Source organism: Etheostoma spectabile, chromosome 15 (assembly GCF_008692095.1).
Source record: "Etheostoma spectabile isolate EspeVRDwgs_2016 chromosome 15, UIUC_Espe_1.0, whole genome shotgun sequence".
Classification (NCBI taxonomy): domain Eukaryota; kingdom Metazoa; phylum Chordata; class Actinopteri; order Perciformes; family Percidae; genus Etheostoma; species Etheostoma spectabile.
Genome location: NC_045747.1, coordinates 32,688,640 through 32,704,146, shown reverse-complemented (window position 1 = coordinate 32,704,146; position 15,507 = coordinate 32,688,640). Strand labels below are relative to the sequence as shown.

At 41.5% G+C, this 15,507-nt stretch overlaps 1 protein-coding gene across 6 annotated transcripts in view; it reads left to right on the top strand.

The window, feature by feature from the left end:
- The first annotated feature begins 206 nt into the window (after positions 1-206).
- The window catches only part of LOC116703354 (neurabin-2), a 163,780-nt gene continuing 148,479 nt past the window's right edge, over positions 207-15,507 (top strand). For 4 of the 6 annotated variants that reach the window (XR_004335409.1, XR_004335407.1, XR_004335406.1 and 1 more), the window contains exons 1-3: positions 840-982; positions 12,278-12,682; positions 15,133-15,365. Coding sequence is in view for 1 of the 6 variants with exons in the window: in XM_032538023.1 (XP_032393914.1) it covers positions 12,364-12,682; positions 15,133-15,365 (552 nt within the window). In the remaining 5 variants the exon portion in view is untranslated. Of the gene's footprint in view, positions 380-839; positions 983-12,277; positions 12,683-15,132; positions 15,366-15,507 lie in introns of those variants that run through there. The other 2 variants (XR_004335408.1, XR_004335410.1) reach the window with 2 other exon arrangements.

Sequence of the window (15,507 nt, the reverse complement as noted above, 5' to 3'; positions counted from 1 at the left end):
ATGGTGGCTAAATACATTAAACACACAATATATGATATGGCGGTTTAATTTGATTTAAATTTACTAATGATTGGCGTATCGTATGCATGCAGCCACAACAGCAACAAAAAAGAAAGAAATAAAAGTTTATTTAGGTTCTTTCTCCAGGGGGGAATCTCAGCCAATCAGGGCCAATAGGTTGTTGCCCAGGCAACAATAGCCCGTCCCTGCGCTTTGACTGGTAGCTGGTGGCTAGTGGTAGTGGCGGTGCTGGTCTACTTTGCTCATTGCGAATTTGGCCAGCAGAGGGCGCTGGATCTCCATGGTGTAACTGGAATGCTGCTTGCACCGACCTGTCGTGTGTGCCCAGCTTGTAAAAGTCAGCCAGAGACCAAAACAGGTAAGCAGCCAGTTTAAACAGTGAGTCATAGAATGCTTGTTGGCCTAGCTAACCTATGAGGCCAATCGGCTGTTGCATGCTATTGGAATTAGCATACTTAATGACAGTAACGTTAGCTAGCCTAAAAGACAGCCTGCAGTCTGTCAGGGGAGTGATTAGCAAGCTAATCAATGAGGTGAGATGTTAAAATAATGTTTATCTGCATCTAATGAGGGGAGAACTAGGCTATGTCTGATGGGAAAAAGGGGTGTGGGTAAAAAGAGAGAGTGGCGGAAAAGTGTAGCCTATAAAGGAGGAAGAAGAGTAGAAGAAAGGAGGAAATGAAGAGTACGTGGAAGTGGAAGAGGGAGGAAAGGCAGAAATAGGATGAGGGGTACGGATGGATGAGGAAAAGGACGCAGAAAAGAGTAGGGGTGCGGAGTAGAGAGAATGGAGGAAAATGATGGGAGGGGGAGGAGGAGGAGGGGAAGAGGGAGGAGCAGAAGGGAGGCTGGCACTCAGTCTGTCCGCCCAGCAGCAGCAGCAGCAGCAGCAGGACAATGGACTGTCTCCAGCACGGATCCTAACGGGCACTGGGCTCTTTCTGGCAAACTGGAATATAAGGTATGGTTTACGAAGCAAAGCTGCATAGAGTCTCAGATGGTCTCGGTGTTAACACGGTTTAACCTGCGTTAAAAATGTGCCGTATGTCTGTGAAAGAGGAGAGGCTGCAGGAAGGAAGCGACGCAGCGCAGCAGACAGACACCCAGCAGGGCCTGCCGTCCGTCTGCCTCTGGGTCCTAAACGTGCCGGTGACACGTTAAAACACAGACACAACTATGATTGTTAACTGTTATTGTCGGTAGTTGCTGGATTTTATTGTTGCGATAAATCCCCAATGGCCGCGCAGCGTTCTCTCTTCTCCAGAAAGAACGTCAAGCCAAACTCTCTAACAAATCTCACTGTTTTAAATTCCTGTGCTTACATGTTGGACGAAATGCCACTAAGGATGTGAACTAAGATTTATTTGGTTATCCTGGGTCTTCTTGTGATTTCGGCGTAAGAGTGATTTATCAAACCCCGTTTAATACATATTAGAATCGAATCTTAGTGTGCGAGCACGAAACGTGTCGCCTTCCGCTAGGTGTATTTTGACGGAAGGGAAATACGGTGACAGCACGCAAACAACAAATAAAAGTTGACATTTTAACTGTAGTAAACGATGCTCTGTGTATTACATGTAAGCCGAATTAACGAGTGGCTTATGGGGATTTGCAGTAGCCGTTCATTTTATGTGGTTACGATACATGTGTGCTCCAAAATTGACAACACAATAATTGCTATGTTTTTGGATGGAAGTTCGGAGCTAGCAGCATGTGTAGGGTATGCCAACAAAGCGTCTCTCTAGCCAGCAGCAGGAGCACGCAGTGTGTTTCTGCCAGAACTGTTGCACTAGGCCAGGCCTGGGAGTCTCCTCGACAGATGCAGGGATTGTGGGGTGAATAGATGGAGTCATTGTAGTTGCCATAATGTGCCTTCTGTTGAACACTGCGTGTGACGCACATAGACAGGCAGAGATAAAGAGATGTTGTGCAGACGTGGAGACTTAAGGACTTATACTTATATGTCTGAACGGGCAGCATATTACCATTGTAGAAGCATACAGCAGTGGCTGCAGTGTCTGTCTCATAGACTGTGTTGACCACACACACACACACACACACACACACACACACACACACACACACACACACACACACACACACACACACACAGATGTGACTTATTAAACAGAGCTCCAGTCCTCAGTGCTGCAGTATATGAAGAGACAAGGTCATGTTTCCATATTAACCAACAAACCACTTCTTACATTGTCACACATGACATTTAATAAAAACATAGGCAGGCTGTTAGTTTGTGGTATAGCCTGTGTGTAATGAAGGAAGGGGAGCTATAATCAATAGATTATAAGTCAATGTTCATTTACCTCCATATGATGAGGGTGATTGATGCAGGCAGGCAGCGGTTGGGCTGTAATGGTTTTATTTTAGATTGTATTGACCTGACTGAGACGGCGTATTTGTGTGTAACATTCGTGGGAGGAGGAAGCTAGCTCTGGGTAAATGCAATACATTGAAATCTGGTTACAAAATAGATAAGTCACTATTGACAGGAGGAGCCCGACTATATTCTTTAATGAACCAGCGACCATTCATTTTCTGTAAAGATGAGTTAGATTAGGTAATGTAAGAAGACCCAGGTTAACTCTGCACTGTCCTCAGGTTTGTTTTGGCTGGGACAGAGTGATGCTTGATAATGTCCCCATCCTCAAACAAGACAACCAAAGTGCAGTTAGGAGTGAGAGAACACATACCAGATGACATGAGGCGACCCCAAACCGCAAAGGATTAGGTGTAGCAGAGACAAATGAAGTTGCTCTTCGGAAGAGAGGGGAGTGTAAAATCAAATCTGGGCTTACGCTGTTTTTTTCTTAGCTGGTAGGAACACCAACGAAGAAGAGATGGATAGTTATCTCCGTCATGCTGAGTTGTTTGTTTGTGTGTGTTTATCTGTTAGACCAGGAGCCACCAAATTTGTCTCAACAATGACAGGAAAGTGTGTGTGTGTGTGTGTGTGTGTGTGTGTGTGTGTGTGTGTGTGTGTGTGTGTGTGTGTGTGTTTGCATGTTTGTGTGGGTGGGTGTGTTTGTGTGTGTGTGCGTGAGTGTGTGATTTGCTTTACATAGGACTATTATAGTACTATTTAGCAAGACATCACAAGAGATACTGTAGTCGCGGTGTGTGTCTCTCTGTGTTGGTACCATTGTGGTCAGCTGTGTCATCTGGACTCAGCATACAGGAACAAAAGCAGTCTTTCCTACATTGCCCAGAATGTCTTTCAACAAAAAAAATTTCTTAAGTTTTACTTACTTACAGCGCCTGTCCTATCAACAGCCAGTCTGTAAGCGTTGCCATGGGAAAAGATGTAAACAACCACAAAAACAGCAATGTGATCCAGCATGTTTTATCCACCTACAGTTCAGATGCATGTTGCATTTTGGTGCAAAGGGTTTGCACTACTTGAATGAATGAGTGGAGTTTTGAGCAAACCGATGAGTAGTTGTTAGAAAGCATTGAAAGTGAAGCTAAACTGTGAAGTTGATTGACAGAAAATTAAGCCCAAACCGTCCATCCATCTTCATCCGCTTAACCGGTATCGGGTCGCTGGGCCAGCATCTCCAGTAGGGAACCCCAAACTTCCCTGCCCTGAGCCACATTAACCAGCTCCAACTGGGGGATCCCGAGGCAATCCCAGGCCAGGTTGCAGATATAATCCCTCCACCTAGTTCTGGGTTTTCCCCGAGGACTCCTCCCAGCTGGACGTGATTGGAACACCTCCCTAGGGAGGCACCCAGGAGGCATCCTTACCAGATGCCCGAACCACCTCAACTGGCTCCTTTCGACGCGAAGGAGCAGCGGCTCTACTCCGAGCTCCCCACAGAGGACTGAGCTTCTCTCCCTATCTCTATCAGCCCCCCTCCTAAGGAAACCCTTTTTGCCCGTTTGTACCCTGGATCTCGTTCTGTCGGTCATGACCCAGCCTTCATGACCATAGGTGAGGGTAGGAACAAACACTGGCCGAGAGCTTTGCCTTCTGGCTCAGCTCTCTTTTCGTCACAACGGTGCAATCATTTTAATGTAATACCGCACCCGCTGTGCCGATTCTCCGACCAATCTACCGCTCCCTCGTCTACTCAATTGCGAACAAGACCCCAAGTTATTTAAACTCCTTCACTTGGGGTAAGGATTCATTCCCTACCTGAAGAAGGCACTCCATCGGTTTCCTGCTGAGAACTCTGGCCTCAGATTTAGAGGTGCTGATCCTCATCCCAGCTGCTTCACACTCTGCTCCTAACCAATCCAGTGCATTAAGCATAAACAATTTCGATATGTGTTTAATCGTTTGGCGTTTTCGTGCGAAAACAGTTTCTAGTTTTATCTAATAAATGAGAAATAGCTAATAAAGAATGAAATTTGGTGCACAAATTGTAATAACTCGCTGTGATGCCTTTATTTTCAGCTCCATCGTCAGGTAAAAACTGTAAATTGTCAAATTCAATATGACCAAATACCTAATGACTTTCTTGTGTAAATCTCGCGCCAGGCTGTACCCTTTCCTGCTCCATTTGTACTTTTGTGTTTAGTGCTGATTTTGATGCTAACACGCTAAATGGGGAATATGGTAAACATACCTAATGAGCATCAGCATGATAGCTTTATCATTGTGTGCTACCATTAACACTTGGCTCACATCAGTGCTGTACAGACTAGCATAACCGCTAGCATGGATCCTTTGACTTGTTCACTATTTTCAGCCCTCTTATAGACCCAACGATGAATCAATTAGTTGAGAAAATAATTTCCAGAATAATCAATTATGATTAGTTGAAGCCCTAGTTTGAATAAATGTTAATTGGTACAAACTGTGCTCCAGGTTGCACTAAAGCTTGTTTGAAAACTTGTTATGTACCTGCTGTTAGTGCTGCACGGATCTTCACCCAGACACAACCACAGATATCAAAGCCACTGGAAAGTTTCTGTACCAGCTTATTCAGGGCAAAACTCTTTATGACTTGATGAGGACCAACTTATTGCACCATCAATTGAAATTTAAATTTCACAAAGCTGTTATGGGGCACCCTCATTTGGGTCTTTTGTAGTCTCACATTGCCAGACTTACTTCACAACGCTGTGGAATAAGGTCTGACTACACCACACATACATTCCAGGAGAGGAGAAAAAAACTCTGAGTTGTTTTAAAATAGTCTCAGGAAGGAACTTGTTCTGGTGGAACATTTGCACCTGGCAAAGGAAAACACCGCATACAATATTAAATGAAGTCAACTGTTCATACAATACAGTAACGTGAGCTATTTAAATTAGCTAGATACATGGCAGTGTATTGTTGTGTATTTTGTACCAAACACCTGCCAATCGCTCCTAAAACATCCCAGTTAAAGAGTAAATGCCGTAAACCTATTCTTTGTAAATCTTTACAATTATTCCCCAAAAGAACAAGAAGTCCTTCCTTGTTGCACAATCATATTTTTGTCAAAACTTGCTATTTTCAGCGTGTAGCTTGCTAGCTCAGAGATTCTGGTTGTTGTTTCCCGTAGTGAACGGAGTTTAGGAACGACAACACGGAGAGAGTGGCCGGATGTTCCGCCCATTTTCCTGGAATGATCTGTTGTTGGTCCAGACTAGTGGTGTTTTTCCATATCATGGTACCCTAGACTAGTGGTGTTTTTCCATATCATTGTACCCCAGACTAGTGGTGTTTTTCCATATCATGGTACCCCAGACTAGTAGTGTTTTTCCATATCATGGTACCCCAGACTAGTGGTGTTTTTCCATAACATGGCATTCCAGACTGGTGGCGTTTTTCCATAACATGGCATTCCAGACTGGTGGCGTTTTTCCATAACATGGTACCCCAGACCAGCGGCATGTTTTCATATCATGGTACCCCAGACTGTTGATGTTTTTCCATAAAATGGTACCCCAGACCAGCGGCGTGTTTCCATAACATGGTACACCAGACTGGTGGCGTTTTTCCATAACATGGTACCTGCTTGATTAGGCTCGGCTCAACTAACCCGCGGTGCCCCGTCCTCCTTTTTCCATTGCAGATTAGTACCGCCTCATGCAAGAGACGAGTCAGTCCGACCAATCGGAAGTCTGCAGGTTTTCACGTCACCTTTTGGGATTGCCTCAGCTTGCTTGAAACCTCTACTGAGGTGGTACTAAAAAAGTACCTGTTAGCAGGTACAAGGGACTTTTTCATAATGGAAAACCAAAAATTGTGAGTATTGTTGGGGAGAGTTGTGGAGGTACCATGTAGGGAAAAAACGCCATAAGTGTCTTCTGAACGGGGTAAAACATTTTGACTTTAGTATTTGGCTTGTTCAGACTCAAAGAAACAAAGCACAAGGCGAGAGACTCAGACTTGTTCAGATGGGGTTTGTTGTGTATCGAGAGCATTGACTCAAAAGAAGCACACGCTGTATTATTGTGATAATGTACTGTATGTATCAGTATGAAGCTTCACACATCTGCTGTGAATTTTCACACAAACCCCACAGTCTCTGTTGGATAAATGAGATGTGTCTCTGGCTCCGTCTACATTTGATTAAGTAAGTGTCTGAGTTGCAAACCTTATTTATTTTTCATTTAACAGTTGAAAGTGGCCAACAGCTAGATCATTGTGTTCTTGTTGTTATGTGTATATTTATTAATGTGCTATTAGTATGCTTCTTAGCCCTATTTGTTGTGGTGTTCAGATCAGCAGCTGTGGGACTGAAGCATTTCCCTGAATGCATTTCTTGTTGATGAAGTTTGTTTTTTTGCAGATGATGCTGTTTTGTTGTCCGTTTAGCAGTATTGGCTACTGCTGCTTATGCTATTTATTCAGTTCTTCTTTAATTTGTATAGACTGTATGGTTGCCTCGGACTAAGTCGGCTAATCGATTAGTCAGTAGACAGAAACTATTACCAACTATTTTGCTATTTCATCAATTGTCAAAGTCATTTTTCATGCAAAATTGGAAGAAAATGCTGTTTTCAGCCTTTTTAAATATGGAAGTTTCCTGATTGGTTTATACTGTTTTATATCATATTATACTGACTTTTGGGGGTTTTGGACAGACAAGACCTCACTTTTATTTGTATTCATAGGACAAACACATCTGTAAAACTCTGTTTATAATAGTATTCTTTCTATATTTATTCATTACATATCCATGTCTTGCACTTATGGAACCATTGTATATATCCTGCACTTACTGCTATTGCACTTCTGGTTAGACCCAAACTGCATTTTGTTGCCTTGTACCTGTACATCTGTAATGACAATAAAGTTGAATCTAATCTAATCTAATCTAATCTTTAGGCTTTGAGAAGCTAGCATGGACATTTTCACTCTTTTTATGACATTTTAAATACCAAAAGATTAATCTAGAAAACAAAAGGCAGGGCAATCGGTAATGAAAATAAACATTTGTTGCGGTCCTAGTTGTTACCATACCATTTCTTATGCGTATTTGTTTTCTTACAGAGGTAGATAAGAACACGGAAGCCACTCTTGTGTCTGTATGCTAAACATGTAGCCTAGCTAGCACAGAGACTGGGGGGGAAAGCGAAGGAAAAGCTAGTCTGGCTTTGTCAGTACCTCTTAAGTTCATTTATTGACAAGTTCTATTTGCTAGAGTGAGGATTTTCTTTACCTTTTGTACACTGCTGTTTGCTTGTTTCAATTTTTTTCATTTAAGCTAACTGGTTGCTTTAGCTGTAGCTTCATACTAGTCACACAACTGCTAGCATGACCTGAAATCATTGAAAGCCAGGCAGCTTGCAAAAGTACTTTGCTTAGAGAGACAGAAGCTGAACGCTTTCTGCTATTTTCTTTATGATTAATTAACAAATGATCATGAATAAATCAACATTTTTGTAAGACCTCTAGACACCGCATAGACAGTATAAGAAAGGGACAATGTGACGCAATGCCGTTGTTACCAACGGACATCAGTGAAGTCTATTGGAAGCACTTTCCCGGTGATGGCAGAGCGTTACTGCGTAGCCTCCAACTGAGCTTGATGACGTAGATGTGACGTGAGCAACCTGTCTGAAAGTTGTAAGTCTTCTGGTAGCTGTGCAAGAGAAATCTCAATCATTCCCAATCAGCAGAGATGGAGAGCGTAGGTACATGTTAGGAGATAACATAGACACAGGTTAACTATTGCTAACTAAAATGCTAGTTAACATTAGTAACTAAACCTAAACAGCTAATGTTAGTTGAAACTGCCTGTGAGCTTGTTCTGTACTGTTTGGTAATTCCTCTACTATGCGACAGTAAGTTGCATGGTTATGACACAACTGTTATTTTAACAAAACCGTCTGCTATGGAACCGTAACATGAGATACATGGTAATGGAGCCCTTTATACATTGTCATATTTCTTAAGAAATAAACAACGGACAAATAGAGTCTTTAAACGCTTCAGATGTAAAGAAATACACTGTTAAAGTGACGTCAAAATGAACGGCAGTCAATGAAATGCTAACAGTGGGTGAATGCTAGGTAGCATCCAAATGGCACCATGGGAGCTACGCTTTGTGGATGCTGGCTTAACCCCTTGCTAGATACCTAGGTGAGATTGTTTTGTAGTCACAAACTGTGTGGCCATATTTTGATATCAACCGGAATATTTAGTTAGTTAGTTAATGTCCAAATTCTGTTTTTCTGTTTGTTTTTATTTTTTTGTTTGTACGTACTGTCTGTGTTGTTTTTAATATGGCTGCAGCATGGGTTAAGTGTAAAGACAAATTTCTCAGGATATGGGATAATAAAGTTAATCTTGAATCTTGAGTGTTTGAGATTACATATTTTTATATTCATATCTTTATTATATTCAGGGAACCCATTTATTGATTGTGTGTGTATCACAACATTGGTCTCTTTTGTGGTGTAATTATAAGACGCAGAATTGGAAATGAGGCCTGATGAAAACATCAGGCGTCACCATAGCACAGATCTGACAGCACAAAGTGCAAACGCAATCAGCCGGTTAATAAGATTGTGATTATGGGAAAACAGTTTGATATCTGGGGACCCCGGGAGTGCTCTGCATTAACACGCTGATTTTGTCACAAAGTAAGTTTTGCATTTAAAGCGGCAACATGAAGACACACATGACATGTGAGGTCACAGTGCGTCATCATTTTAATTGGATTATTTTGACAGCTCCTGGAGAGCCATGTGGGTGTTCTGAGATACACAGCCAAGCAGTTGTTGTGCTGTTAGATGTTGTTTGGCGATACATTTTCTGCTTAAATACAGGTTTTTCTTTTTCAATCAAAGTTTAAACTGGTGTTGTTCCGATGGACAATATCATCGTCATAGACAGTATAAGAAATGGACAATGTGACGCCACTGTTTTCAACAGAGACCAGTGAAGGATATTAGAAGCACTTTCCCGGTGATGGCTGAGCGTTACTGCGTAGCCTTCAACTGAGCTTTAAGACGTAGATGTGACGTGAGCAACCTGTCTGAAAGTCTTCTGGTAGCTGTTCCAAGAGAAATCTCAATCATTCCCAATCAGCAGAGACGGAGAGCGTAGATAAATGTAAGGAGATAACATAGACACAGGCTAATTACTGTTAACTAAAATGCTAATCAACATTAATAATTAAACCTAAACAGCTATTGTAAATTGAAACTGCCTGCAAGCTTATCCTGTACTATTTGGTAATTCCTCTACTATGTGACAGCAAGTTGCATGATTATGACACAAAAACAACTGCTACGGAACCATAACGGGAGATACAAGGTAATGGAGACTTTTATACATTGTCATGTTTCTTTAGAAATAAACATTGGACAAATAGAGTCTTTAAACTCTTCAGATGTAAATTTATTCGCTGTCAAAATGAATGGCAGTCAACGGAATGCTAATGGCGGGTGAGTAGGAGCTACGCTTTGTGGAGGATGGCTCACACGCTCGATAGAGATGGCTGACTGACATCACAATGGACAGCCACCATCGTGATAACACGCCCCCACCCTGTCGGACACGAACTGGCCTGGGCTCGCCCACATTCACAGCTGGTCCGCCCAATCAGAAATCCAAAGTCAAGTGTGTTTGTGTGCAAAGCGCCGCAAAAACAACCATGGATTGCTGTTGTGGCCAACAGCTGGAAACGTTATTAATTGTTATTTCATCACTAAATACACTTCTGAGACTTTTTTATGCGAGAAATCAACTATGTAGAGCTCAAATATAAGCCATTTTATAAAATTGATGGCTAATTGAAAAATAAATTATATTATGTTTATTAGAGCTGTCAGTCTTCCTCTATTGTAGGCGCCGATTCATTTTTTCCTCTGTGGGTACACAGTGGCGCATGTCCTTCCAAAAAAAGGTAGTCCAAATTGTTTTGCATTTTCGAACCTTAGACGATGTGGCCGACACAAACACACACGCCTATTAACTCGATACTAAAGCCGTAAAGTAGGCTATCTTTCAACTGTGGACAGTGCCACTTCATACAAATACAGATAGGAGGAGATGAGAAGTTTAACTAACACGTAACCGCAATCAGTGCTCACATGCTCCAATTAACACCAACTGCAATGTTTAATTTTAAATGAATGTAGCTTACTGGCAGTCATTTCATTTATTTTTTTAAATTAGTTTTTAAGTAGAAAATAATATTTATGTAAAGAGACAAAGTAAAATAATAAGTCACGTAAAGCTACTAAGATGAGAAAGAAAATTGTGAACAATGCCCTTCACTATTTCCTAAATCCCAAATTAACCCATTGAAACAAATCTAAACAAAAATGCAAACAATACTAAACCCAAATGTATTCATTAAACAACCGTAGAAGACTAAGAAAACCAGCAGATATTCACATTTTAGAAGATGGAGTTTGTTACTTTTTAGCAATTTTGATGTAAAATACACTTAAGTGATTTGGATTCCATAAAGTTGGGCCACATACAAAACGAAAATGATCAGAATTGAAGCAGCAGAGGCACATATATGGACTTTTATTCTAGAAAAACGTCATTTCCTGTAATAGAACTAAATGGGGTCTTTTGTTAGGGCTGTAATGCTGTTGAATTTCTGTTGAAAATGTGACGTCTCATGCAAAACCTAAGATAACCATGATGATGATGATGTAACTAAGAGTGGGTCTGGTAAAGGTTTATTCATAGTCCATTTCCAAAGGGGCGTCACCAACAGACGCCGCTCAAATGCCTCTGGGTGTAATTGGATGAACCTAAAACCAATCAGAGCGATGATGGAGATGACGTATGCCGACCAACGGAAAAACCTCAAAACCAGCGAGCATGTTGCAGAGCCCGTCATCGTGTAAAGCCAGCCTGTGATTGGTGCCTCGATTTGGGGGAAAAAATGGAGATGGGCTTGAATGGGCTCTTGGCCAGACAGACTTGCAGAGCAAATCTCAATTTGCCGGCTGTTCGTCAGGGTTTTCTCAGGCTAGATGGCAGGGTTCAATGTTAAAAGTTCAATTTCATACGGAAAGTGGAGGCTATTATAAAAAAATATATTATTTATTTGCCAACGGCACATTTAAATCAGATTATTTAACTTTAAGTATTCTCTGATGTGAGCAAGGGGAGGGGGGCTACAGTACAGTCTATGATGATTATAATCATTATAAAATATTACTACACTTTTTTTGGGCAAGTGGGTCGTTTCCTTGTTGAACCTTGGACAATGAGAAAGCCACAAAAGACGTTATACTTACATATATTTACATAGTAGTACGCCTCGTAACCTAGCTTACCGGATGTACAGTGCTGGGATAAAGCCTGGCATCCAGCGGGTCTCTCATGCAGCAGATATCCCTCCCCTTCTGCTATCTCTGCTATGTATTTTGCAAAGATACCGCCACTGCATCCGGGGCTTTGGACCGCCCATGATGGTTGTGAACAAGTTAGTTCAAGTAATTGTTTCACGCTCTGGCTTGTGTCACTGTGACCTCTGACCAGAAACAGGTGACTTCTCTTCTCTTCTATGCAGCACCTGTTCATAATGCTTTTTTTGTGATCAAATATTTTTATTTTCTGTTGTCATAATGCTTGATTATTCTGACACTTATTTATCTGATTATATAAATAGTTGTTAAGTCAGAAAATAGTGAGAGTGCAGGTGATGCCTTCAGTTCATTTCTCTTTCATAACATTAAGAATAGAACACTTTGGATTTGTTGGTTGCACATCAGACTAAGGATAAAGTTTGACGACCATACCTTGGGTTGTGGTAACTCATCTGCTATACTGTAATTGATCCCAAAAATGAACAATCGATCTGTCTCTTTCTGTGTGATTCAGCAGGTGAATGTCAAACAGCTCCAGGATGCTGCCATCCTCATCCCTGCTAATCTGCCGTTCACCAGCGGGCATCTGATTTACCAAACATGATGAAGACTGAACCCCCGTCGGCCACGGGGGGCAACGGGACCTCCAGTGGTAGCAGTGGGGGAAGCGGGAGCTCCAACCTGCGGAGTCCCTCGCCCCACCGCAACGCCTATGAGGCTGGACTGGCGGCACTTAAGAAGGCCACTGACCACCTCAACAATGCTGCAAACGGAGGTGCTGGCCCTGCTTCAAAACCCGCTCCTCTGCCTCGCCCAACCGGGAGGGGCCGGAAATATGGATCAAATGTTCATCGCATCAAGAACATGTTCATGCAGATGCAGTCTCCTGGTGATGAGGAGGAGGGAGCAAAAATGATTGGTAATTAACCTCACTAGTTTGATTTTTTTTAAAGTCTTTAGAATAAACAGTATGAGGAGTACTAGATGATGAATTATTAATGTTATTATATTGTTACCATTTGGTCACCCTCTACTTACATTATGATTCTAATCTTCAGCTTAAATCTTGTCAACCCTGTCAGCCCTACAATATCGTCGCAATATTGTAATTGCAATATCCTGATATGCCCTACGTCCTAGTAATGTGGCTCTTACTGGTTAGTTAGCAGTGTAGGTGTTCTTCTAAAGGAGAGGGAAATAAACATACATGATAACTAACATAAACCTCACAACTGGGACTACTAACTCTCCAAAGTTGCCACTAAAAACACATACTGAAGGCTTAAGCTACAATGAGAATGTCATTCTACAGGCTACAAAACACAGATAAAGGATCAAGTCAAATCATGCAAATTTGCTAATACATAAGGAGTTGGTAAACTTAGACATTACTGCATAAATCACCAATATTACCTTGTATGTTCTTACGCATACAATCACCAACTAATACTTCACTTTTCGGAACTGAAACTTAACTGACAGTCAGACTAAAATCCTGGACAAGATTAACAGTTGGAAAGGCTGTTTGACCTAGCAACGAGTACACTCACTGTCCATGCTCACATTAGCCCTTTGCACAGTGGTCATTCCTTAGTCCAGGCTTTTAAAGACCCAACATACACACACAGGTGTTTAATTACTCTTGCTAATTAGACCTTGGGTTAGAAGTTGGGTAGAGCTATTGTCACTACCCGATGTGAGTTGAGCAGATTTGAGTCACACATGCGTCACTTTGCAACAAGTAGCCTACAAGATGCTAACGAGAGACTTCTGTAATGTCAATACAGTAAAAATGGACCTACTTAACGAAGTTTGTTCACTGCTGGCTACAAGTTAGCAATCAAATACAACAAAGGCTGTCAGTTGAATGGTGTTTTGAGCCAAACACTAGCAGTCAATCAATCATAGATAGCTAAAACGGTTTTGAAATGACTGCTAGCTTAGCTACAAGCTAGCTATCAAACACAACAAAAGCTGTCACTTGAATGGTGTTTTGAGCTAACATTACCAATCAAGCAATCATAGATAGCTAAAACGTTTTTGAAATGATTCCCATCTTCTGTTATTGTTTGTAATGAGAAACAGATTTCACAAATTTCAGTATGACACGTTATGCCGTCCGTAAATGTTTAAATCTGAGCATGCGCAACTCACATCTGCACTCGACTCACATCGGGTAGTGACACCATGCTTTACCGTTCACTAAACCCCTCCCCTGAACAGAGTTTATCCAATCCAATTGTCCAAATAGCTTAGCAACTGTAAGGAGGCCTGTCACTTTTTTGACTGTCAACATGTTGCAGCGGTGTGTACGGGGCTGTAATAAGAGCAATATTTAGTATCTTAAGAGTTAGTTGAGGTTGTCTTTTTTGAACCTTTCGTAAACAGCAAAAGTGTGAGGAATGGAATGAACCGTGTGTATCGGCTCTAATGTAAGCTGCAAATGCTATTACTCCTGGCTAACTAAGTTAATGTCTACATTGTAACCGCTTCCAAGGCTCAGAGCTAGCGCATCATTAGCTAAGTAGGGTCTGTAATAAGAACAATATTTAGTATCTTAAGAGTTAGTTGAGATTGTTGTCTCTTTTTAGCCTTTCCAAAACCAGAAAAGACAACAGCGAAAGTGTGAGGGATGGATTAAACAGTGTACCTGCTCTAATGTAAGCTGCAACTAACTTATTATCTACTTTGTAATTACTTCCAAAGCTAGCGCATCATTAGCTAAGTACATTGCTCGGTTGGATTACATGTTATGCGTTTGAGACTGTTCTTACATTTATAACACCAAGACTAACTAGCTCTACACTACAAAAAAATAATAACGCTGTTTCTTTATTTATCCTGTCTTCTGCATTGATCATCAACAGGTGAGGATTGTTTAGCTTTAGCCTTAGCCTCAGCCTTTTAGCACAATATCTTGTATGTAGCCATCAAGTGCACAATTAAGATCCTTTTACCGTGTTCTCTTTTTAAAATTAGTCAGCTGGAAACATTTTAAAGTCAGCCGCTAGCTAAAGTTATCTTTAGTATTCATTAGCTAGCTAAAGCCATTGTTTTCTGGCATATACAGTACGTATGGCAGAACAAAAGTTATTACCAATTTTCTTTTAGTAATAAATGTATCAACCTTAGTGGTTGAGACATGCATATTAAACTATTTACTCTGGAAGAAACATAAAGAGTCAAACCTCAGTGTTATGATTTTTATGATATTAATTCTGTAATACTATGTGCAATTAAAAAATAATGTAACATCAAGTTGCTGTTCATTTACAGAAATTAATTCTGGTTTATTACATCTTGGGTTTTGCTAGTGAAACTGGATTTCTTTTATTTAACAAACCTCTCTCTTTCCCTTTTTACTCTTAGCCATCTTTCCAATTAACTTTGGCAACTCATTGGCAGGTGTAGAGCAGGGGGTGAAACTGTCCCTACCGAGGGCATCCAGCCTTAACGAGAACGTGGACCACAGTGCCCTGCTCAAACTGGGGGCCACGGTCTCAGAGAGGGTCAACCGTTTTGACTCCAAACCAGGCGGAGAAGGCGGGGGCTTCTCCAAGCTCCAGGAGACCAGGAGGATCTTCGAACAGCGGACTCTACAGGTCAGAAGGGTAGTTGTTACTTAAGGCTCTGACACACCAAGCAGACGGCCAAGAACTGGTGGCAACGAAAACCAACTGTGTTGTCGCCTCACACGCCTTTGTCTTGGCCTAAACAATGCACTTGAACACACCGCAGAGACTA